The sequence below is a fragment of the Heterodontus francisci genome, chromosome 4 (assembly GCF_036365525.1).
Source record: "Heterodontus francisci isolate sHetFra1 chromosome 4, sHetFra1.hap1, whole genome shotgun sequence".
In the NCBI taxonomy this organism is placed as follows: domain Eukaryota; kingdom Metazoa; phylum Chordata; class Chondrichthyes; order Heterodontiformes; family Heterodontidae; genus Heterodontus; species Heterodontus francisci.
In genome coordinates, this window is record NC_090374.1 from 15,012,662 (window position 1) to 15,035,139 (window position 22,478).

Consider the following 22,478-nt stretch of genomic DNA (forward strand, 5'->3'; position numbering starts at 1 on the left):
CTCAAGGATTGGCCTTTACAGTCATCAGCAAAGGTGCACCAAGAGAAGACACCCCACCTAAATGGATTGTTTGCTGTGTGTCCATCATCTTTCATTGAAGGAAGAATGCCAACCAACCAGATCAATATCTATCTGCCAACCAACATCATTATCTGGTCATTAGCACATCATTTGTGGAAGCTTGTTGTGCTCAAATTGGCTGAGAGTTACATTACAACACTTCAAAATTACTTTGCTGCTGTAGGTGCTTTGGGATGTCCTGAGGTTGTGAAAGGTGCCACTAAATGCAAGGTCTTTCTCTCTTTGCATCACTAATTCTTTGAGGAAGTGACAAAGTTGATTGATGAGGGAAGGGCTGTAGATGTCATATACATGGACTTCAGTAAGGCGTTTGATAAGGTTCCCCATGGTAGGCTGATGGAGAAAGTGAAGGCGCATGGGGTCCAAGGTGTACTAGCTAGATGGATAAAGAACTGGCTGGGCAACAGGAGACAGAGAGTAGCAGTGGAAGGGAGTTTCTCAAAATGGAGACGTGTGACCAGTGGTGTTCCACAGGGATCCGTGCTGGGACCACTGTTGTTTGTGATATACATAAATGATTTGGAGGAAAGTATAGGTGGTCTGATTAGCAAGTTTGCAGACGACACTAAGATTGGTGGAGTAGCAGATACTGAAGGGGACTGTCAGAGAATACAGCAGAATATAGATAGACTGGAGAGTTGGGCAGAGAAATGGCAGATGGAGTTCAATCAGGGCAAATGCGAGGTGATGCATTTTGGAAGATCCAATTCAAGAGTGAACTATACAGTAAAGGAAAAGTCCTGGGGAAAATTGATGTACAGAGAGATTTGGGTGTTCAGGTCCATTGTTCCCTGAAGGTGGCAACGCAGGTCAATAGAGTGGTCAAGAAAGCATACGGCATGCTTTCCTTCATCGGACGGGGTATTGAGTACAAGAGTTGGCAGGTCATGTTACAGTTGTATAGGACTTTGGTTCGGCCACATTTGGAATACTGCGTGCAGTTCTGGTCGCCACATTACCAAAAGGATGTGGATGCTTTGGAGAGGGTGCAGAGGAGGTTCACCAGGATGTTGCCTGGTATGGAGGGCGCTAGCTATGAAGAGAGGTTGAGTAGATTAGGATTATTTTCATTAGAAAGACGGAGGTTGAGGGGGGACCTGATTGAGGTGTACAAAATCATGAGAGGTATAGACAGGGTGGATAACAAGAAGCTTTTTCCCCAGAGTGGGGGATTCAATTACTAGGGGACACGAGTTCAAAGTGAAAGGGGAAAGGTTTAGGGGGGATATGCGTGGAAAGTTCTTTACGCAGAGGGTGGTGGGTGCCTGGAACACATTACCAGCGGAGGTGGTAGACGCGGGCACGATAGCGTCTTTTAAGATGTATCTAGACAGATACATGAATGGGCAGGAAGAAAAGAGATACAGACCCTTAGAAAATAGGCGACATGTTTAGATAGAGGATCTGGATCGGCGCAGGCTTGGAGGGCCGAAGGGCCTGTTCCTGTGCTGCAATTTTCTTTGTTCTTTGTAATCTCACAGACTTTTCTGACATGTCATCATATCGAGATTCATTAGTTTTGATTCGGTCTAGGACACCGAGTAATGTTAAATAAGGTCAGTTTACTTGTAGAAAAATTGTCAGATGTTTCCTCTGGCGGAAGGGTCAGTAACCAGAGGACATAGATTTAAGGCAATTGGCAAACATCCCAGAGGAGAAAGGAGGACAGCTTGTGATGGTCTGGAATGCGCTGCCTGAAAGGGCAATGGAAGTAGATTCAACGGTAATTTTCAAAGGCAATTGGATAAATACTTAGAAAGTAAACATTTGTTGAGCTTAGGGAAAGAGTGGCAGGAAATGGAACTAATTAGATAGTTGTTTTAAAGAGGTAGCATGGGCATGATGGGCTGAATGGCCTCCTGTACACTGATTTTACGTGCAGCATCTAAATCTGTTTTTGCCATCTTATCAGAATGTAGGGAACAATCTGGTTTAACAATTAACTTCCGTAGAAAGAAGATAAAATAAACACTGGTTCCAAATTTAATCTGATTCTGACCTTTAGAACCCGAGCAAGGAATATGAAATGATCAGACAGCAGTCTAGCAAAAGTGGGCAGCTTCCTTTTGCAGAACAGCAGATCCCCTGCAGAAATATACCTTGTACGGTTCAGGCTCCAGTTTTGCTGATAAAACCACACACCTGTTAATGGATGGCTTTGTATTTGAGCATGGGTTGACTTAACCCACTGCGAATAGATGGGAACTCAATGATGCAGGCAGTCAGGATATCTTCATTTCATATCCAGGTCATTCTACGGTAATCTAATAGTCTAGTAATTTTGAGACCACCGTGTCAGTTTGAGAATTTCAATTCAATTTTAATAAATCTTGAAATAAAAATCTGGTTATCAGTAACTGTGACCATGATGCTGTCACATTGTCACAAAAACCTAACTGGTTCACCAATGTCCATTTAGGGAAGGAAACCTGCCATCTGGTGTCGATGTGACTCCAGTCCCACACCGGCGTTTCATGCTTAACTGACTCTGAAATTAACCAGGTAGACACTGAGTGGGCCCATCGCCACCTTCCCAGGGTACCCAAGGATGGGCAATAAGTGCCAGCCTTGACAGCCACATCGAGAATCAGCCAACTTCTTTAGCCAGAGTGTGCTAGAATGTGGAACTTGCTACAATATGGAGTGGTTGAGGTGAACAAAAGGCAACTAGATGAGTACATGAGAGAAACGGGAATAGAAACATTTGCTATGATGAAGATGATGGAATGAGAGGAGACTCGTGTGGCGTATAAACACTAGTACAGACTAGTGGGGCTAAATGGCCTATTTATATGCTGTATATTCTATGTATTTAACGGGAAGCTAGATAATCACTCAAGGAAGAAAGGAATAGAAGCAAGGGCAATCCTGTACATTACTGCAGGGGATCTGCTGTTCTGCAAAAGGAAGCTGCCCACTTTTATTACAGACTGCTGTCTGATCATTTCATATTCCTTGCTTGGGTTCTAAAGGTTGGAATCAGATTAAATTTGGAATCAGTGTTTATCTTCATTCTACAGAAGTTAATTGTTAAACCAGATTGTTCTCTAGATTCTGCTTAGATGGCAAAAACAGGTTTAGATGCTGCACGTAGAATCTCAGAGTACAGGAGGCCATTCAGCCCATCATGGTACCTCTTTAAAACAGCTATCTAATTAGTCCCATTTCCTGCCACTCTTTCCCTAAGCTCAACAAATGTTTACTTTCTAAGTATTTATCCAATTACCTTTGAACATCTCCATTGAATCTACTTCCACTGTCATTTGGTCCTTCAAGCCTGCTCCACCATTCAATAAGAATATGCTTGATTATCTACTTCACCTCCACCTCCCCACACTATCCCCATTTCCCTTAATTAACCTTAGTATCCAAAAATCTCTCAAAGTCTATCTTGAAAATAATCAATTACTGAGCATACACTGCTCTCTGGGGTAGAGAATTCCAAAGATTCACAACTTTTTGAAGAAATTTCTCATTTCCCCAGTCATAAATGACTGATTTCATGTTCTGAGACTGTGACCCCTTCATTCTTGACTTCCCAGACAGGGGAAATATCCTCCCAGCATCTATCTTGACAAGCCCCTTAAGTACGTTATGTTTCAATGAGATTGCCTCTTGTTCTTCTAAACTCTAAAGACTACAGGCCTAGTCTACTCAATCTCTCCTCATAAAACAATCCCTTCAGCCCAGGAATCCATCTCATGAACCTTCACTGTACTCCCTCCAGGACAAGTATGTCCTTCCTTAAGTAAGGAGACCAAAACTGTACACAGATGTAGTCTCACCAAGGCCCAATATAATTGTAGTATGATTTCTTGACTCTTATACACCAACCCCTTTGTAATAAAGACCAACAATACCATTAGCCTTCCTAACTGCTTGCTGAACCTGCATGTGAACTTTGTGATTGATGTACAAGGACACAAGGGCCCGATGGATACCAACATTTCCCAGTGTCTCACCATTTAAAAGCTATTCTGCTTTTCTATTTTTCCTTCCAAAGTGGATAACTTCACACTTCCCCACATAATATTCCATCTGCCATGTTCTTGCCCACTCACTTAACTTGTCTGTATCCCTTTGCAGACTGTGTTCTCCTCACAGTTTACTTTCCCACATAACTTTGCATCGCCAGCAAAAGTAGATACATTACATTCACTATGGACGTCCAATCGCTCTACACCTCCATCCCCCACCAGGATGGTTTGAGGGCTCTCCGCTTCTTCCTGGAACAGAGGCCCAACCAGTCCCCATCCACCAACACCCTCCTCCGCCTGGCTGAACTTGTTCTCACATTGAACAACTTCTCCTTCAACTCCATGCATTTCCTTCAAGTAAAAGGTGTCGCTATGGGTACCCGCATGGGTCCTAGTTATGCCTGTCTTTTTGTGGGATATGTCGAGCATTCTTTGTTCCAGTCCTACTCAGGCCCCCTCCCCCAACTCTTTTTCCGGTACATTGATGACTGTATCGGTGCCGTTTCCTGCTCCCGCCCCGAACTAGAAAACTTTATCAACTTTGCTTCCAATTTCCACCCTTCTCTCACCTTTACATGGTCCATCTCTGACACTTCCCTTCCCTTCCTCGACTTCTCTGTCTCCATCTCTGAGGATAGGTTGTCTACCAATATCCATTATAAGCCCACTGACTCCCACAGCTACCTCGACTACACTTCTTCACACCCTACCTCCTGTAAGGACTCCATTCCATTCTCCCAGTTTCTCCGTCTCCGACGCATCTGCTCTGATGATGCTACCTTCCATGACGGTGCTTCTGATATGACCTCCTTTTTCCTCAACCGAGGATTTCCCCCCACTGTGGTTGACAGGGCCCTCAACCGTGTCCGACCCATTCCCCGCACCTCTACCCTCACCCCTTCCCCTCCCTCCCAGAACCGTGACAGGGTTCCCCTTGTCCTCACTTTTCATCCCACCAGCCTCCATATCCAAAGGATCATCCTCCGCCATTTTCGCCACCTCCAGCGTGATGCCACTACCAGTCGCATCTTCCCCTCCCTTCCCCTGTCAGCATTCCGAAGGGATCGTTCCCTCCGCGACACCCTGGTCCACTCCTCCATTACCCCCACCACCTCGTCCCCGTCCCAGGGCACCTTCCCTTGCAATCGCAGGAGGTGTAATACCTGCCCCTTTACCTCCTCTCTCCTCACTATCCCAGGCCCCAAACACTCCTTTCAGGTGAAGCAGCGATTTACTTGTACTTCTTTCAATGTAGTATACTGTATTCGCTGCTCACAGTGTGGTCTCCTCTACATTGGGGAGACCAAGCGCAGACTGGGTGACCGCTTTGCGGAACATCTCCGCTCAGTCCGCAAGCAGGACCCTGAGCTTCCGGTTGCTTGCCATTTCAACACTCCCCCCTGCTCTCATGCTCACATCTCTGTCCTGGGATTGCTGCAGTGTTCCAGTGAACATCAACGCAAGCTCGAGGAACAGCATCTCATCTACCGATTAGGCACACTACAGCCTGCCGGTCTGAACATTGAGTTCAATAATTTCAGAGCATGACAGCCCCCCACTTTACTTTCATTTTTAGTTATTTTTTCTTCCTTTTTTTTTTGACATTCCTTTTTACATTTTTTACAATTTTTTTTGTATTTATTTCAGTTCATCTTAGTTTGTTCAGTTTGCTCACCCACTGTTTTTTTCAGGTTGTTTTTCTTCAGGTTTGCACTTGCTGATGTTCAATATTCAGTATATTCACACCTAATCTGTACTAATGCTTTGTCTTTCAACACACCATTAACATATTGTTTGCCTTTGCTCTGTGACCTTTTGGTCAGCTATGTGGCCTGGTCCAATCTGCACCTTCTCCTTTGTTATCTCTTGCCCAACCCCCACCTCACTTGTTTATAATCTGTGACTTTTCTAATATTTGTCAGTTCCGAAGAAGGGTCACTGACCCGAAACGTTAACTCTGCTTCTCTTTCCACAGATGCTGCCAGACCTGCTGAGTGAATCCAGCATTTCTTGTTTTTGTTTTAGATACATTACACTCAGTCTCCTCATCCAAGTCATTGATATTGATTGTAAATAGCTGAGGCCCAAGTGCTGAATCTTTCTGTACCCTGCTGGTTACAGCCTGACAACCTGAAAATGGCCCATTTATTCCTATTCTGTTTTCAGTCCATCAACCAATTCTCCATCCATGCTAATATAGTACCCCTGATCCCATGAGTCCTAATTTTGGGTTATAACCTCATGTGGCACATTATCGAATGCTTTTTGAAACAGGAGGAAGTTTGGGTACAGCATAAACCTGTTGGGCTGAATGGCCTGTTTTCATGCTGTAAACTCTGAGTGACCTGACTTAAGGCAGCTGAGCTATGAGGAGTGCACGGGATTTGTTTACTCTGGAGGAGAGGTGGTCGGGTGAGATATTAGTCCAGATCCTTTTACAACAGTTAAATTCAACCCTGAGGATAAGTACAAAACAGTCACAAACTCTAGAACCAGGGACTACAGCACCAAGCTAGAAGAGCGGACCAGGGTGTTCAGATCCTTCATACGGAAGGTAGTGAACATATGGAATGGACTGACCACAAAACAGACAGTATGGGAAAGATTAAAGGAGAACTGGAAAGATAAATAAGACGACTCTGAGACAGCCTCCTAGGAACATAGGAACAGGGGACCATTCAGCTCCCTGGGCCTGCTCTGCCATTCAATTAGATTGCGGCTGACCTGTACCGTAATTTCATCTACCCACCTTGGTTCCAGAACTTTATACCCTTGCCGATTAAAAACCTATCAATCTGAGTCTTCAAATTTTCAACTGAGCCCCAGCATCAGCAGCTTTATGGGGAGAGAGTTCCCAGATTTCCACTACGCTTTGTGTGAAGAAATGCTTCCTGACATCACCCCTGTCTGGTCTAGGTCTAATTCTAAGGTTATTCCCCCTTGTTCTGCACTTCCCCACCAGAGGAAATAGTTTCTATTTATCTACCCTATCCACTCCTTTAATTATCTCAATCAAACCGCCCTTTAATTTTGCATACTCAGAAGAACATAAGCCTAGTTTATACAGCCTGTCCTCAATTTCTTTCTTTCATGGGATGTGGGCATCGCTAGCAAGGCCAACATTTGTTGCCCATCCCTAATTGCCCTAGACAACTGAGTGACTTGCTAGGCCATTTCAGACAGCAGTGAACAGTCAACTAATCACGGCACCATTACTGAGACTAACTTTCTATTCCAGATTTTTATTAATTAATTGAATTTAAATTCCACCAACTGCCGTGATGGAATTTTTGAGTAGGCTACTGAACAGGGCAATTTGTTTTTTCTTTTAATGCAAAATGACCATCATTCCTCACTGATTTTGTTTTACTTTTAGTTTGTGGGATGTGGGCATTGCTGGCTAGGGCAGCATTTATTACCCATCCCTAAATGCCCTTGAACTGAGTGGCTTGCTAGGCCATTTCAGAGGGCATTTAAGAGTCAATCACATTGCTGTGAGTCTGGAGTCACATGTAGGCCAGACCAGGTAAGGATGGCAGATTTCCTTCCATGGTTGGCAGACAGGAAACAAAGGATAGGAATAAATGGGTCTTTTTCTGAATGGCAGGCAGTGACTAGTGGGGTACCGCAGGGATCAGTGCGAGGACCCCAGCTATTCACAGTATACATTAATGATTTAGATGAGGGAACTAAATGTAATATCTCCAAATTTGCAGATGACACAAAACTGGGTGGGAGGGTGAGTTGTGAGGAGGATGCAGAGAGGCTTCAGGGTGATTTGGACAAGTTGAGTGAGTGGGCAAATGCATGGCAGATGCAGTATAATGTGGATAAATGTAGCAAAAACAGGAAGGCAGATTATCTGGATGACTATAAACTGAGACAGGGCAATATGCAGCGAGACCTGAGTGTTCTCATACACAAGTCGCTGAAGGTAAGCATGCAGGCGCAACAGGTGGTAAAAAAGGCAAATGGTATGTTGGCCTTCATAGCGAGAGGATTCAAGTACAAGAGCAGGAATGTCCGGCTGCAATTATACAGCGAAGGTTTACTAGACTGATTCCTGGGATGGCGGGACTGACATATGAGAGATTGAGTCAGCTAGGATTATATTCGCTGGAGTTCAGAAGAGTGAGGGGGGTTTTCATAGAAACCTATAAAATTCTAAGAGGACTTGACAGGGTAGATGCAGGAAGGATGTGCCCGATGGTGGGGGAGTCCAGAACCAGGGGTCATTATCTAAGGATACAGGGTAAACCTTTCAGGACTGAGATGAGGAGAAATTACTTCACCCAGAGATTGGTGAATCTGTGGAATGCGCCAGTTGAGGCCAAAACATTGTATGTTTTCAAGGAGGAGTTAGATATAGCTCTTGGGGCAAAAGGGATCAAAGGATATAGGGGGCAAGCAGGAACAGGTTACTGAGTTGGATGATCAGTCATGATCATAATGGTTCCTTGTTCATGTTTGACCTGATGCCATGAGACTTCATGGGCTCTGGTGTTGAGGGCTCCCAGGGCAACTCCCTCCCGACTGTATACAGCTGTGCTGTCACCTCTGCTGGGTCTGTCCTGCAGGTGGGATAGGACATACTTGGGGATGGTGATGGCAGTGGCTGGGACATTGTAATGTATGATTTGGTGAGTATGACTGTCGGGCTGTTGCTTGACTAGTCTGTGGGACAGCTCTCCCAATTTTGGCACAAGCCCCCAGATGTTAGTAAGGAGGACTTTGCAGGGTTGACAGGGCTGGATTTGCCATTGTCATTTCCGGTGCCAAGGTCGATGCTGGGTGGTTTGTCCGGTTTCCTTCCTTACTGACTTCGTAGCAGTTAGATATGACTGTATCTGTCAAGTGTCAAGTAGAAGTGTCAACCACATTGCTGTGGGTCTGGTGTCACATGTAGGCCAGACCAGGTAAAGACAGCAGATTTCCTTCCCCAAAGGGCATTAGTGAACCAGATGGGTTTTTACAATAATAGACAATGGTTTCATGGCCATCATTAGACTAAATTTTTAATTGCAGATTTTTTAATTAATTGAATTCAAATTCAACCTTCCAGCATGATGGGATTTGAACCCATGTCCCCAGAGCAGTACCCTGGGTCTCTGGGTTACTCATCCAGTGACAATACCACTATAAGGGGCGGCGCAGTGGTTAGCACCGCAGCCTCACAGCTCCAGCGACCCGGGTTCAATTCTGGGTACTGCCTGTGTGGAGTTTGCAAGTTCTCCCTGTGTTTGCGTGGGTTTCCTCCGGGTGCTCCGTTTTCCTCCCACAGCCAAAAGACTTGCAGGTTGATAGGTAAATTGGCCATTATAAATTGCCCCTAGTATAGGTAGGTAGGGGAATATAGGGACAGGTGAGGATGTGGTAGGAATATGGGATTAGTGTAGGATTAGTATAAATGGGTGGTTAATGGTCGGCACAAACTCGGTGGGCTGAAGGGCCTGTTCCAGTGCTGTATATCTAAAAAAAAAAATAATGAATGGCGGAGCAGGCTCAAAGGGCCGAATGGCCTACTCCTGCTCCTATTTTCTATGTTTCTATAAAGGACATTAGTGAATCAGATGGGTTTTTACAACAACTGACAACGGTCTCATGGTCGCCATTAGACTAGATTTTAATTCCAGATTTATTAATTGAATTCAAATTTCACCATCCGCCATAGTGGGATTATCTCACTAATCTCTCACTTCACTTCTGTTTCACTGGACCCTGGCTGCTGCAGGTGCAGACTCCCCTGCTGAGCTGGACACCTAACTGGGTTCTCCAGCACTCAGACAGTAGTGGCTATTGGCACGGGACTAGAATCTTACAGCACAGAAGCTGGCCATTCCGCCCATCATCCCTGTGCTGGCTCTTTGAAGTATGAGTATGCCTTAAATGTTAACATTTAGTGAGGACCCCAAATATTAAATTTATCAATTGGTTAAAGGAACTGATGTATTTTTCAGAACGGCAGAATCTTGACAGCAATGTGACTGACAGCATTTTTGATTTTTTGACGGTACTGGAAGTTTATTTATTTGTCCCTTTAAAATACCTCATGATACTGCTCAGCCACGCAACATAATTTAAAAGGCTCTGCACGATGCAATAAACAGGCCACACACAACAAAGAAAATTTAGAGGGATCGTTGCTGAGGAGTATTTAATTGTAAACATGTGTCGACACCATACTCACCATCTGGAAAATGAAGGTCAGTGTCCCGCACAGTCTTGTTACCTTGTTAAAGCGTAGCTCCAGGTACTAGAAGAGGAAACAAACTGCGCATTAGAATTTAAATTACAGGCAATAGGAGCGGAAACAATCTAAGAGGATGCACAACTGCTCAAAACGGAGGGAGGGTAAAAACACAGCTCCTGAGTTCAGCTGTGGCTCAGTGGGAGCACAACTGCCACTGAGTCAGAAGGTTGTGGGTTCAAGTCCCACTCCAGAGATTGCACAAAAATCAAAGCTGACATTGGAATAGTGGCGCAGTGGTTAGCACCGCAGCCTCACAGCTCCAGCGACCTGGGTTCAGTTCTGGGTACTGCCTGCGCGGAGTTTGCAAGTTCTCCCTGTGTCTGCACGGGTGCTCCGGTTTCCTCCCACCACCAAAAGACTTGCAGGTTGATAGGTAAGTTGGCCATTATAAATTGCCCCTAGTATAGGTAGGTGGTAGGAGAATATAGGGACAGGTCGGCATGTGACAGAAATATGGGATGAGTGTAGGATTAGCATAAATGGGTGGTTGATGGTCGGCACAGACTTGGTGGGCCGAAGGGCCTGTTTCAGTGCTGCATCTCTCAATAAATAAATAAAATAAATGAAAGGGGGGGGCAAGAAGAGAAAGTGGGGGGGGGCAAGAAGAGAAAGTGGGGGGGGGCAAGAAGAGAAAGTGGGGGGGGGCAAGAAGAGAAAGTGGGGGGGGGCAAGAAGAGAAAGTGGGGGGGGGCAAGAAGAGAAAGTGGGGGGGGCAAGAAGAGAAAGTGGGGGGGGTGCAAGAAGAGAAAGTGGGGGGGGTGCAAGAAGAGAAAGTGGGGGGGGTGCAAGAAGAGAAAGTGGGGGGGGTGCAAGAAGAGAAAGTGGGGGGGGTGCAAGAAGAGAAAGTGGGGGGGGTGCAAGAAGAGAAAGTGGGGGGGGTGCAAGAAGAGAAAGTGGGGGGGGTGCAAGAAGAGAAAGTGGGGGGGGTGCAAGAAGAGAAAGTGGGGGGGGTGCAAGAAGAGAAAGTGGGGGGGGTGCAAGAAGAGAAAGTGGGGGGGGTGCAAGAAGAGAAAGTGGGGGGGGTGCAAGAAGAGAAAGTGGGGGGGGGTGCAAGAAGAGAAAGTGGGGGGGGGTGCAAGAAGAGAAAGTGGGGGGGGGTGCAAGAAGAGAAAGTGGGGGGGGTGCAAGAAGAGAAAGTGGGGGGGGTGCAAGAAGAGAAAGTGGGGGGGGTGCAAGAAGAGAAAGTGGGGGGGTGCAAGAAGAGAAAGTGGGGGGGTGCAAGAAGAGAAAGTGGGGGGGTGCAAGAAGAGAAAGTGGGGGGGTGCAAGAAGAGAAAGTGGGGGGGTGCAAGAAGAGAAAGTGGGGGGGTGCAAGAAGAGAAAGTGGGGGGGGTGCAAGAAGAGAAAGTGGGGGGGGTGCAAGAAGAGAAAGTGGGGGGGGTGCAAGAAGAGAAAGTGGGGGGGGTGCAAGAAGAGAAAGTGGGGGGGGTGCAAGAAGAGAAAGTGGGGGGGGTGCAAGAAGAGAAAGTGGGGGGGGTGCAAGAAGAGAAAGTGGGGGGGGTGCAAGAAGAGAAAGTGGGGGGGGTGCAAGAAGAGAAAGTGGGGGGGGTGCAAGAAGAGAAAGTGGGGGGGGTGCAAGAAGAGAAAGTGGGGGGGGTGCAAGAAGAGAAAGTGGGGGGGGTGCAAGAAGAGAAAGTGGGGGGGGTGCAAGAAGAGAAAGTGGGGGGGGTGCAAGAAGAGAAAGTGGGGGGGGTGCAAGAAGAGAAAGTGGGGGGGGTGCAAGAAGAGAAAGTGGGGGGGGTGCAAGAAGAGAAAGTGGGGGGGGTGCAAGAAGAGAAAGTGGGGGGGGTGCAAGAAGAGAAAGTGGGGGGGGTGCAAGAAGAGAAAGTGGGGGGGGTGCAAGAAGAGAAAGTGGGGGGGGTGCAAGAAGAGAAAGTGGGGGGGGTGCAAGAAGAGAAAGTGGGGGGGGTGCAAGAAGAGAAAGTGGGGGGGGTGCAAGAAGAGAAAGTGGGGGGGGTGCAAGAAGAGAAAGTGGGGGGGGTGCAAGAAGAGAAAGTGGGGGGGGTGCAAGAAGAGAAAGTGGGGGGGGTGCAAGAAGAGAAAGTGGGGGGGGTGCAAGAAGAGAAAGTGGGGGGGGTGCAAGAAGAGAAAGTGGGGGGGGTGCAAGAAGAGAAAGTGGGGGGGGTGCAAGAAGAGAAAGTGGGGGGGGTGCAAGAAGAGAAAGTGGGGGGGGTGCAAGAAGAGAAAGTGGGGGGGGTGCAAGAAGAGAAAGTGGGGGGGGTGCAAGAAGAGAAAGTGGGGGGGGTGCAAGAAGAGAAAGTGGGGGGGGTGCAAGAAGAGAAAGTGGGGGGGGTGCAAGAAGAGAAAGTGGGGGGGGTGCAAGAAGAGAAAGTGGGGGGGGTGCAAGAAGAGAAAGTGGGGGGGGTGCAAGAAGAGAAAGTGGGGGGGGTGCAAGAAGAGAAAGTGGGGGGGGTGCAAGAAGAGAAAGTGGGGGGGGTGCAAGAAGAGAAAGTGGGGGGGGTGCAAGAAGAGAAAGTGGGGGGGGTGCAAGAAGAGAAAGTGGGGGGGGTGCAAGAAGAGAAAGTGGGGGGGGTGCAAGAAGAGAAAGTGGGGGGGGTGCAAGAAGAGAAAGTGGGGGGGGTGCAAGAAGAGAAAGTGGGGGGGGTGCAAGAAGAGAAAGTGGGGGGGGTGCAAGAAGAGAAAGTGGGGGGGGTGCAAGAAGAGAAAGTGGGGGGGGTGCAAGAAGAGAAAGTGGGGGGGGTGCAAGAAGAGAAAGTGGGGGGGGTGCAAGAAGAGAAAGTGGGGGGGGTGCAAGAAGAGAAAGTGGGGGGGGTGCAAGAAGAGAAAGTGGGGGGGGTGCAAGAAGAGAAAGTGGGGGGGGTGCAAGAAGAGAAAGTGGGGGGGGTGCAAGAAGAGAAAGTGGGGGGGGTGCAAGAAGAGAAAGTGGGGGGGGTGCAAGAAGAGAAAGTGGGGGGGGTGCAAGAAGAGAAAGTGGGGGGGGTGCAAGAAGAGAAAGTGGGGGGGGTGCAAGAAGAGAAAGTGGGGGGGGTGCAAGAAGAGAAAGTGGGGGGGGTGCAAGAAGAGAAAGTGGGGGGGGTGCAAGAAGAGAAAGTGGGGGGGGTGCAAGAAGAGAAAGTGGGGGGGGTGCAAGAAGAGAAAGTGGGGGGGGTGCAAGAAGAGAAAGTGGGGGGGGTGCAAGAAGAGAAAGTGGGGGGGGTGCAAGAAGAGAAAGTGGGGGGGGTGCAAGAAGAGAAAGTGGGGGGGGTGCAAGAAGAGAAAGTGGGGGGGGTGCAAGAAGAGAAAGTGGGGGGGGTGCAAGAAGAGAAAGTGGGGGGGGTGCAAGAAGAGAAAGTGGGGGGGGTGCAAGAAGAGAAAGTGGGGGGGGTGCAAGAAGAGAAAGTGGGGGGGGTGCAAGAAGAGAAAGTGGGGGGGGTGCAAGAAGAGAAAGTGGGGGGGGTGCAAGAAGAGAAAGTGGGGGGGGGTGCAAGAAGAGAAAGTGGGGGGGGTGCAAGAAGAGAAAGTGGGGGGGGTGCAAGAAGAGAAAGTGGGGGGGGTGCAAGAAGAGAAAGTGGGGGGGGGTGCAAGAAGAGAAAGTGGGGGGGGTGCAAGAAGAGAAAGTGGGGGGGGTGCAAGAAGAGAAAGTGGGGGGGGTGCAAGAAGAGAAAGTGGGGGGGGGTGCAAGAAGAGAAAGTGGGGGGGGGTGCAAGAAGAGAAAGTGGGGGGGGGTGCAAGAAGAGAAAGTGGGGGGGGTGCAAGAAGAGAAAGTGGGGGGGTGCAAGAAGAGAAAGTGGGGGGGGTGCAAGAAGAGAAAGTGGGGGGGGTGCAAGAAGAGAAAGTGGGGGGGGGTGCAAGAAGAGAAAGTGGGGGGGGTGCAAGAAGAGAAAGTGGGGGGGGGGTGCAAGAAGAGAAAGTGGGGGGGGTGCAAGAAGAGAAAGTGGGGGGGGTGCAAGAAGAGAAAGTGGGGGGGGGTGCAAGAAGAGAAAGTGGGGGGGGGTGCAAGAAGAGAAAGTGGGGGGGGTGCAAGAAGAGAAAGTGGGGGGGGTGCAAGAAGAGAAAGTGGGGGGGTGCAAGAAGAGAAAGTGGGGGGGTGCAAGAAGAGAAAGTGGGGGGGTGCAAGAAGAGAAAGTGGGGGGGGTGCAAGAAGAGAAAGTGGGGGGGGTGCAAGAAGAGAAAGTGGGGGGGGTGCAAGAAGAGAAAGTGGGGGGGGGTGCAAGAAGAGAAAGTGGGGGGGGTGCAAGAAGAGAAAGTGGGGGGGGTGCAAGAAGAGAAAGTGGGGGGGGTGCAAGAAGAGAAAGTGGGGGGGGTGCAAGAAGAGAAAGTGGGGGGGGTGCAAGAAGAGAAAGTGGGGGGGGTGCAAGAAGAGAAAGTGGGGGGGGTGCAAGAAGAGAAAGTGGGGGGGGTGCAAGAAGAGAAAGTGGGGGGGGTGCAAGAAGAGAAAGTGGGGGGGGTGCAAGAAGAGAAAGTGGGGGGGGTGCAAGAAGAGAAAGTGGGGGGGGGTGCAAGAAGAGAAAGTGGGGGGGGTGCAAGAAGAGAAAGTGGGGGGGGTGCAAGAAGAGAAAGTGGGGGGGGTGCAAGAAGAGAAAGTGGGGGGGGTGCAAGAAGAGAAAGTGGGGGGGGTGCAAGAAGAGAAAGTGGGGGGGGTGCAAGAAGAGAAAGTGGGGGGGGTGCAAGAAGAGAAAGTGGGGGGGGTGCAAGAAGAGAAAGTGGGGGGGGTGCAAGAAGAGAAAGTGGGGGGGGGTGCAAGAAGAGAAAGTGGGGGGGGGTGCAAGAAGAGAAAGTGGGGGGGGGGTGCAAGAAGAGAAAGTGGGGGGGGGGTGCAAGAAGAGAAAGTGGGGGGGGTGCAAGAAGAGAAAGTGGGGGGGTGCAAGAAGAGAAAGTGGGGGGGGTGCAAGAAGAGAAAGTGGGGGGGGTGCAAGAAGAGAAAGTGGGGGGGGTGCAAGAAGAGAAAGTGGGGGGGGTGCAAGAAGAGAAAGTGGGGGGGGTGCAAGAAGAGAAAGTGGGGGGGGTGCAAGAAGAGAAAGTGGGGGGGGTGCAAGAAGAGAAAGTGGGGGGGGTGCAAGAAGAGAAAGAGGGGGGGTGCAAGAAGAGAAAGTGGGGGGGGTGCAAGAAGAGAAAGTGGGGGGGGTGCAAGAAGAGAAAGTGGGGGGGGGGTGCAAGAAGAGAAAGTTGGGGGGGGTGCAAGAAGAGAAAGTGGGGGGGGGGTGCAAGAAGAGAAAGTGGGGGGGGGGTGCAAGAAGAGAAAGTGGGGGGGGTGCAAGAAGAGAAAGTGGGGGGGGTGCAAGAAGAGAAAGTGGGGGGGGTGCAAGAAGAGAAAGTGGGGGGGGTGCAAGAAGAGAAAGTGGGGGGGGTGCAAGAAGAGAAAGTGGGGGGGGTGCAAGAAGAGAAAGTGGGGGGGGTGCAAGAAGAGAAAGTGGGGGGGGTGCAAGAAGAGAAAGTGGGGGGGGTGCAAGAAGAGAAAGTGGGGGGGGTGCAAGAAGAGAAAGTGTGGGGGGTGCAAGAAGAGAAAGTGGGGGGGGTGCAAGAAGAGAAAGTGGGGGGGGTGCAAGAAGAGAAAGTGGGGGGGGGTGCAAGAAGAGAAAGTGGGGGGGGTGCAAGAAGAGAAAGTGGGGGGGGTGCAAGAAGAGAAAGTGGGGGGGGTGCAAGAAGAGAAAGTGGGGGGGGTGCAAGAAGAGAAAGTGGGGGGGGTGCAAGAAGAGAAAGTGGGGGGGGTGCAAGAAGAGAAAGTGGGGGGGGTGCAAGAAGAGAAAGTGGGGGGGTGTGCAAGAAGAGAAAGTGGGGGGGTGCAAGAAGAGAAAGTGGGGGGGGTGCAAGAAGAGAAAGTGGGGGGGGGTGCAAGAAGAGAAAGTGGGGGGGGTGCAAGAAGAGAAAGTGGGGGGGTGCAAGAAGAGAAAGTGGGGGGGGTGCAAGAAGAGAACGTGGGGGGGGTGCAAGAAGAGAAAGTGGGGGGGGTGCAAGAAGAGAAAGTGGGGGGGGTGCAAGAAGAGAAAGTGGGGGGGGTGCAAGAAGAGAAAGTGGGGGGGGTGCAAGAAGAGAAAGTGGGGGGGGTGCAAGAAGAGAAAGTGGGGGGGGTGCAAGAAGAGAAAGTGGGGGGGGCAGTGTCCAGATTGTCAAGCCAGTCATGTCAGCTGTAAAGGAGAAGGCTCACTACCACTCTCAGTGCAGCTGAGGACGTACAATAAATCCGACCATGTCTGTCCTGAGATCATCAATGAAATAAAAAGAGTCTTCACGTGCAAGAGGCTGAACAGTGAGCACTAGCTGGTTATTTAACCACAGGAGACCTCACACCCAAGCCCAGTTCTATTCTTTACCCAACACCATTCACCTCCGGCAGGGGATACGGGATCAGGGCTCTTCAACTCGTGGCAGGTCTCACAGCTGAACTTAATCGGGTTCCTTACTGACAAACCTGCTGCTCCAGCAGAGCAAACTGGATAGTGATCAGGTCCAAGAACCTGAACTGTTCAATTTCTCACCCATCTCCCTGCCCCACCCCCCCTTAGCTGAATGCAACGGAGGCCAACAGCTTAAACCTGGATCCTTCCTGGATAAACTCACCGCATCAGCCGCAAGCTTGGGGGCGGGAGTTTGCAGGCTTTGGACAGTGATATCGGGTCCCCAGGTCAAACCTTAATGAACATTTAAGATGTACTTAAGTCACTGGTCACGCTAAAAGAGTGTTCCAGGACATTAGCCATATGCGGCTCATTGGGAATGCAGATGAGGTTAATTGCATGTCTGACTAAATTAGAAAAGTACTAACAGAAACTCAATCCTCATACTGGTAGAGTGTGTACGTGTCACTTCAACCTACAAATGTAAAATACTGCAGATGCTGGAAATCAAAATAAAAACAGAAAATGCTGGAAACACTCAGCAGGTCTGGCAACATCTGAAGACAGAGAAATAGTGTTAACATTTCAAGCCTGTAACCTTTCATCAGAACTCATACACTGTTTTTACATTACAGCACAGTGGTGTACCTACATACACTACCTGAACCGCAACAGTTCAAGGCGGTGGCTCACCACCACCTTCTCAAGGGCAATTAGAGTGGTGGGCAATTAGAGTGGTGGGCAATAAATGCTGGCCTAGCCAGCGACACTCACTGAACAAATAAAAAACTGGAGGCAGGTTCAACTGAAGCATTCAAAAGGAAATTAGACTGTTATATGAAAAGTAATAATGTGCAGGGTTATGGGGAGAAGGGGAGAGGCAGTGGCGTACTGGCAATGTCACTCAACTAGTAATTCAGAGCCCAGGCTATTGCTCTGGGAACATGGGTTCGAATCCCACCACGGCAGATGGTGAAATCTGAACTCAATTTATAAACCTGGAATTAAAAAGTCACTCTATTGGTGATCATGAAACCATTGCCGATTGTTGGTTCACTAATGTCCTTTAGGGAAGGAAATCTGCTGTCCTTACGGGTCTGGCCTACATGTGAGTCCAGACTCACAGCAATGTGGGTAACTCTCAAAATGCCCTCTGAATTGGGGATGGGCAATAAACGCTGGCCTGGCCAGTGATGCCCACATCCCACAAATAAAACAAGAGCTAATTTGGAGAACCAGTGCAGATACGATGGGCCGAGTGGCCGCCTTCTGCACTGTAACAATTGAGAGATTCTGTGAATGTCAAGTGTCAAGATTTGATAGAGGTGTACAAGATTCGGACAGGTTTGGATAAGGTAGGCAATGAGCAACTATTCCCATTAGCTGATGGAACAAGGACTGGGGACACAGATTTAATGTTTTGGGCAAAGCTGCAAGGGGATGAGAGGAAGAACTTTTTTTACACAGCAAATGGTAATGACCTGGAACTCATGCCCACAAGGGGTGGAAGCGGAGACAATTAATGATTTCAAAAGGAAATTAGGTGGACACTTGAGGAAATAAACTTGCAGAGCTGTGGGGATAGGGGAGGTGGTGGTGCACTGGTAATGGCACTGGATTAGGCTGTGGGGATAGGGGAGGTGGTGGTGCACTGGTAATGGCACTGGATTAGTAATCCAGAGCCCAGGCTAATGATCTGGGGACTCGGGTTCGAATCCCACCACAGCAGATGGTGAAATGTGAATTCAATTAATAAAAATCTGGTCTAATAAAGACCACGAAACCATTGTCAACTGTTGTTATAACCCATCGGGTCAACTAATGTCCTTTAGGGAAGGAGATCTACCATCCGTACCTGGTCTGGCCTGCATGTGACTCCAGACACACAGCAATGTGGTTGCCTCTTACACCCCCTCTGAAACAGCCCAGCAAGGGCAATTAGGGATGGGCAACAAATGCTGGCCTTGCCAGTGATGCCCACATCCCACAAATGAATAAAAAAAAGAGCGGGAGAATGGGACTGATTGGATTGTTCTACAGAGAGCTGGCATGGACTTGATGGGTCATATTGCTTCCTTCTGTGCTGTCACTCTATAATCTCTGGTAAAATGGTCAGACTAAAAGCAGTGAGCGTTTATTTGATCATTAGGAATGCTTTACCTTCATGGTTACTGACTAGCAGTAGATGTTTTTGTTATACACACACAAAGTATATTTGCTTACAGTGTGTGTAAGGTGCTTTCCACTAAACTCAGTGCATATGGCTGGAAGTGTCACCTTTATAACCACACCAGCAGCTAGTTAATGATTTCTATTGGACAACACTGTTCTTCAAAGAAGATTGCAGCTACTTACCAACGAGGGTCCAGTGAAGAAATGGGTGCACACTAACAGCAAAGAAACAGGCCACTCAGCCCATCTAGTTGGTGCCAGAGCTTATACGCCACACAAGCCTCCTCCCATCCTGAACTTTACTCTATCACCCTAGTCTATTCCTTTCTCCCTCATGTCCATAGCCAGTTTTCCTTTAAATATCTCTCTGCTATTCACCTCAATTACTTCATGCGCTAGTGAGTTTCACATTGGACCACTTTCTGGGTAAAGAAGTTTCTCCCACATTTATTATTTATTAGTAACTGTATTTTTTTTGACCTCTAGCCTTGGACTCTCCCCAACAGGTGGAAACATCTTTGCGATGGTTATTCTATCAAACCCTTTTATCATTTTAAAGACCTCCCCTCAGCTGCTCGTCAGCCTTCCTAGCGATTAGAGTTCCAGCCTGTTCAACCTTTCCTGATAGTTAAAACCTCTCAGTTCACAGAATCATATAGTACAGGAGAATGCCATTCAGCCCATCGCACCTGTGCCCGTTCTTTGAAAGAGTTACCCAATTATCCCCTCTCTCCTGCTCTTTTCTCCATAGTCCTGAAATATTTTTTCCTCATTTAAGTATTTATCCAATTCTCTTTTGAAAGTTACTATTGAATCTGCTTCCACTGCCCTTTCAGGCAGCGCGTTCCAGATCACAACAACTCACTGCATGAAAAAACTGTCTCCTCACCTCGCCTCTGATTATTTGATAAATCTTGTTACCGACCCTCCTGCTATTGGAGACAGTTTCTCCTCATACACTCTAAAACCCTATGTTTTTGAATACCTCGATTAATTCTCCCCTTTAATCGTTTCTGCTTTTAAGGAGAACAATCCTAGCTGCTCTCCTTGAGACGGAGGGAAGAAGTTCCAGTGTCGTCCTTATAAACCCTTGCACTGATCTCTCTCTCTCTCTGCAGAGCTTTTCGCTTTACCTCGTATGTGCTGGTGAGCCCGAGTCGGTAAAACATGGGGAGGAAGACGTGAGCTGGGATGAGGAGCCCCAGGAAATAGGAGCAGCCCAGGAACCAGTACTCAGTGCCATAGGTGTAGATCTCAGCTGGCACACCCAGAATGGCTACAGCTGACTGGAAGGTGGCGAGGAGGGAGAGTGCCACCGGTATGGAGGTCATGCTGCGTCCGGCCAACAGGAACTCCTGCGTGGTCCTCTGCTGCCCACCACTCAGTGCGTAGAACAGCCCAATGACTGAGGAGAAGACCAGGAGCAGGGCGAAGATGATATAGTCCGCCACCGAAAATCGCATCAGCGCCGAAGTGGACATTCTGGGTGAGATGTGGAGTGGCTCTCCTCCCTCAAACACGCTCTCAACCTCACTGCAGTCTCCAAGTGGAAGTGTCACTGAGTTCGGAGAGTCAGAGGGAGCCAGAGGAAAGTTCTGGCTTAGAACATCACAACAAAGTCCATGTCGTCCTCATTAAGAAAGCAAGAAATAATTAGCCCACACACACACTATACTGCAACCAGCAGAAAGCACAGCTTGGAGAAAATGGCACAGCCACAGTCTGTCCCGAGTGTGTGTCAGTCAGTCAATTTGATCGCCGCCTCTCTCTGGGTATTCCTTCCTTATACGACTCACCAGGAGATCTGTACACATACAAAAATAAAACCAGACAGACTGACGGAGCAGAGATCATCAGGCTTTAACCAGGTGGAACAGCAAGCAGTTGAAGTGAACACACTGTCCAAGGCTGGTTGGAAGATAAGCGAGGTGGAGGGGAGCAGGCCCTTCATCCAGCCTATTGGAGGGAAGAGAAAGACAGAAGGGATCATTTAATCTCTCTCAGACAAAATGTTGCCTCTTTTTATAACCTTGGCCACCACATTGTTTCATAATAGCACAGCAATTAATTGAAATTCTATACAAATAAGTCAGCAGGATAGCGCAAAGCTTCAGTGAGTTTAAGCAGAAAAAAGCAGTTTGTAATCCTGGCAAGAATTTGACCTTTCTGGAGGGAAAGCCAGATACGGCACGTTTTGGTTTGTGTTTCTCTTCAGCTCTTTACCCCACATTGAGCAGGCACCAGTCCCAGAGGGAGAGAGCAGGGAGCTTGACCCATCATCATAACGGACCATTATAAAAGATGGGAGGAGGCTGACTTCAAACGTTATCAGCCATGACTCTGTGGGTAGCACTGTCACCTCCGAGTCAGAAGGTTGAAGATTCAAGTCCCACTTGAGACTCGAGTCCCACAGCCCAGGCTGACACTCCAGTGCGGTATTGAGAGTGTGCTGCATTATTGGAGGCACCATCTTTCGGATGAGATGTTAAAGATCCCATGGCACATTTTTAAAAAGGAGTTGAGGAGTTCTCCCCAGTATACTTCCAATGTTTATCCCTCAACAATGCTAAAACAGACTAATGACTGTCTGGTACTTATCTCATTGCTGTTTGTGGGAGCTTGCTGTGCGCTGATTGGCTGCACTTCCTACAACAGTGAAGTATTTTATGAGCTATGAAGCACGTTGGAAAGTCCTGAGGCTGCGAAAGGTGCTACATAAATGCAAGTTTTTTCTCAATTAAAATCAGATTATTTTCTTCATATTAACTGGGAGGCTGGGTAAGAAGAACTTGCGGCCTGCCTCAGTGACAGCAATGTCCTGGTCCTGGTCAGGCTGTGTGCAATCACGTCGGGATCAAGCTCTACATCTCTGCACAACTGAACCGACCCTGCCCTCACACAAACTGATCACGGAAATGCTCGGTGTAGCAGGAGTGTTTATACCACACATAGTGTTTTTGACTGTTATTCTCCTTCAAGATACGACTGTATAACTGTAGCATTCTCAGTAGAAACAAGTTTGTTTTTATTCATTCACGGGATGCGAGCGCTGCTGGCAAGGCCGGAATTGCCCTTCTGAACATGGCGGTGAGCTGCCTTCTTGAACCGCTGCAGTTCACGTGGTGTGACCCTAGTCCTGGGATTCCCAGAGCTCTCCACCACTGAGGGCAGTTTCCTCGTTTTATGTCTGTTAAAGACTAATTGATAGAGATGGATTGCTATGATAAATCAGCAACTCCATGATCTTTCTATCATGCATTATCAGGATGGTAGGTGGTGAACTAGATGCACCTTGAACATTGGACGAGTAGGCCATTCAGCCCATCACGCCTGCTCCGCCATTCAATTAGATTATGGCTGCTCAATGCCACTTTCCCCACACTATCCCCATATCCCTTGATGTCATTATTATCCAGATATCTAAGGATTTCTATCTTGAGCATACTCAATGACTGAGCCTCCACAGCCCTCTGGAGTAGAGGATGCCAAAGATTCACCACCCTCTGAGCGAAGAAATTCCTCTTCATCTCAGCCTTAAATGACCTATCCATTATTCAGAGACTGAAACATCCTATCCACATCTACCCTGTCACACCCTGTAAGAATTTTGTAAGTTTCAGTGAGATCACCTCCCATTCTTCGAAACGCTAGGGAATACAGGCCCAGTTTCCCCAATCTCTCCTCATAAGACAATCCAGGGATTCATCTGGTGAATGACTATGAC

At 48.5% G+C, this 22,478-nt stretch overlaps 1 protein-coding gene across 3 annotated transcripts in view; it reads right to left on the reverse strand.

Moving 5' to 3' along the window:
* Window positions 1-22,478, reverse strand: part of LOC137368911 (sodium-dependent multivitamin transporter-like) — a 77,775-nt gene that overhangs the window by 41,095 nt on the left and 14,202 nt on the right. For 2 of the 3 annotated variants that reach the window (XM_068029193.1, XM_068029194.1), the window contains exons 2-3: window positions 19,888-20,710; window positions 10,246-10,311 (exon numbers count right to left, since the gene is read on the reverse strand). In XM_068029193.1, coding sequence (XP_067885294.1) covers window positions 10,246-10,311; window positions 19,888-20,235 — 414 coding nt within the window. In that variant the 5' untranslated portion in view covers window positions 20,236-20,710. The remainder of the gene's footprint in view (window positions 1-10,245; window positions 10,312-19,887; window positions 20,711-22,478) is intronic. The other variant, XM_068029195.1, reaches the window with a different exon arrangement.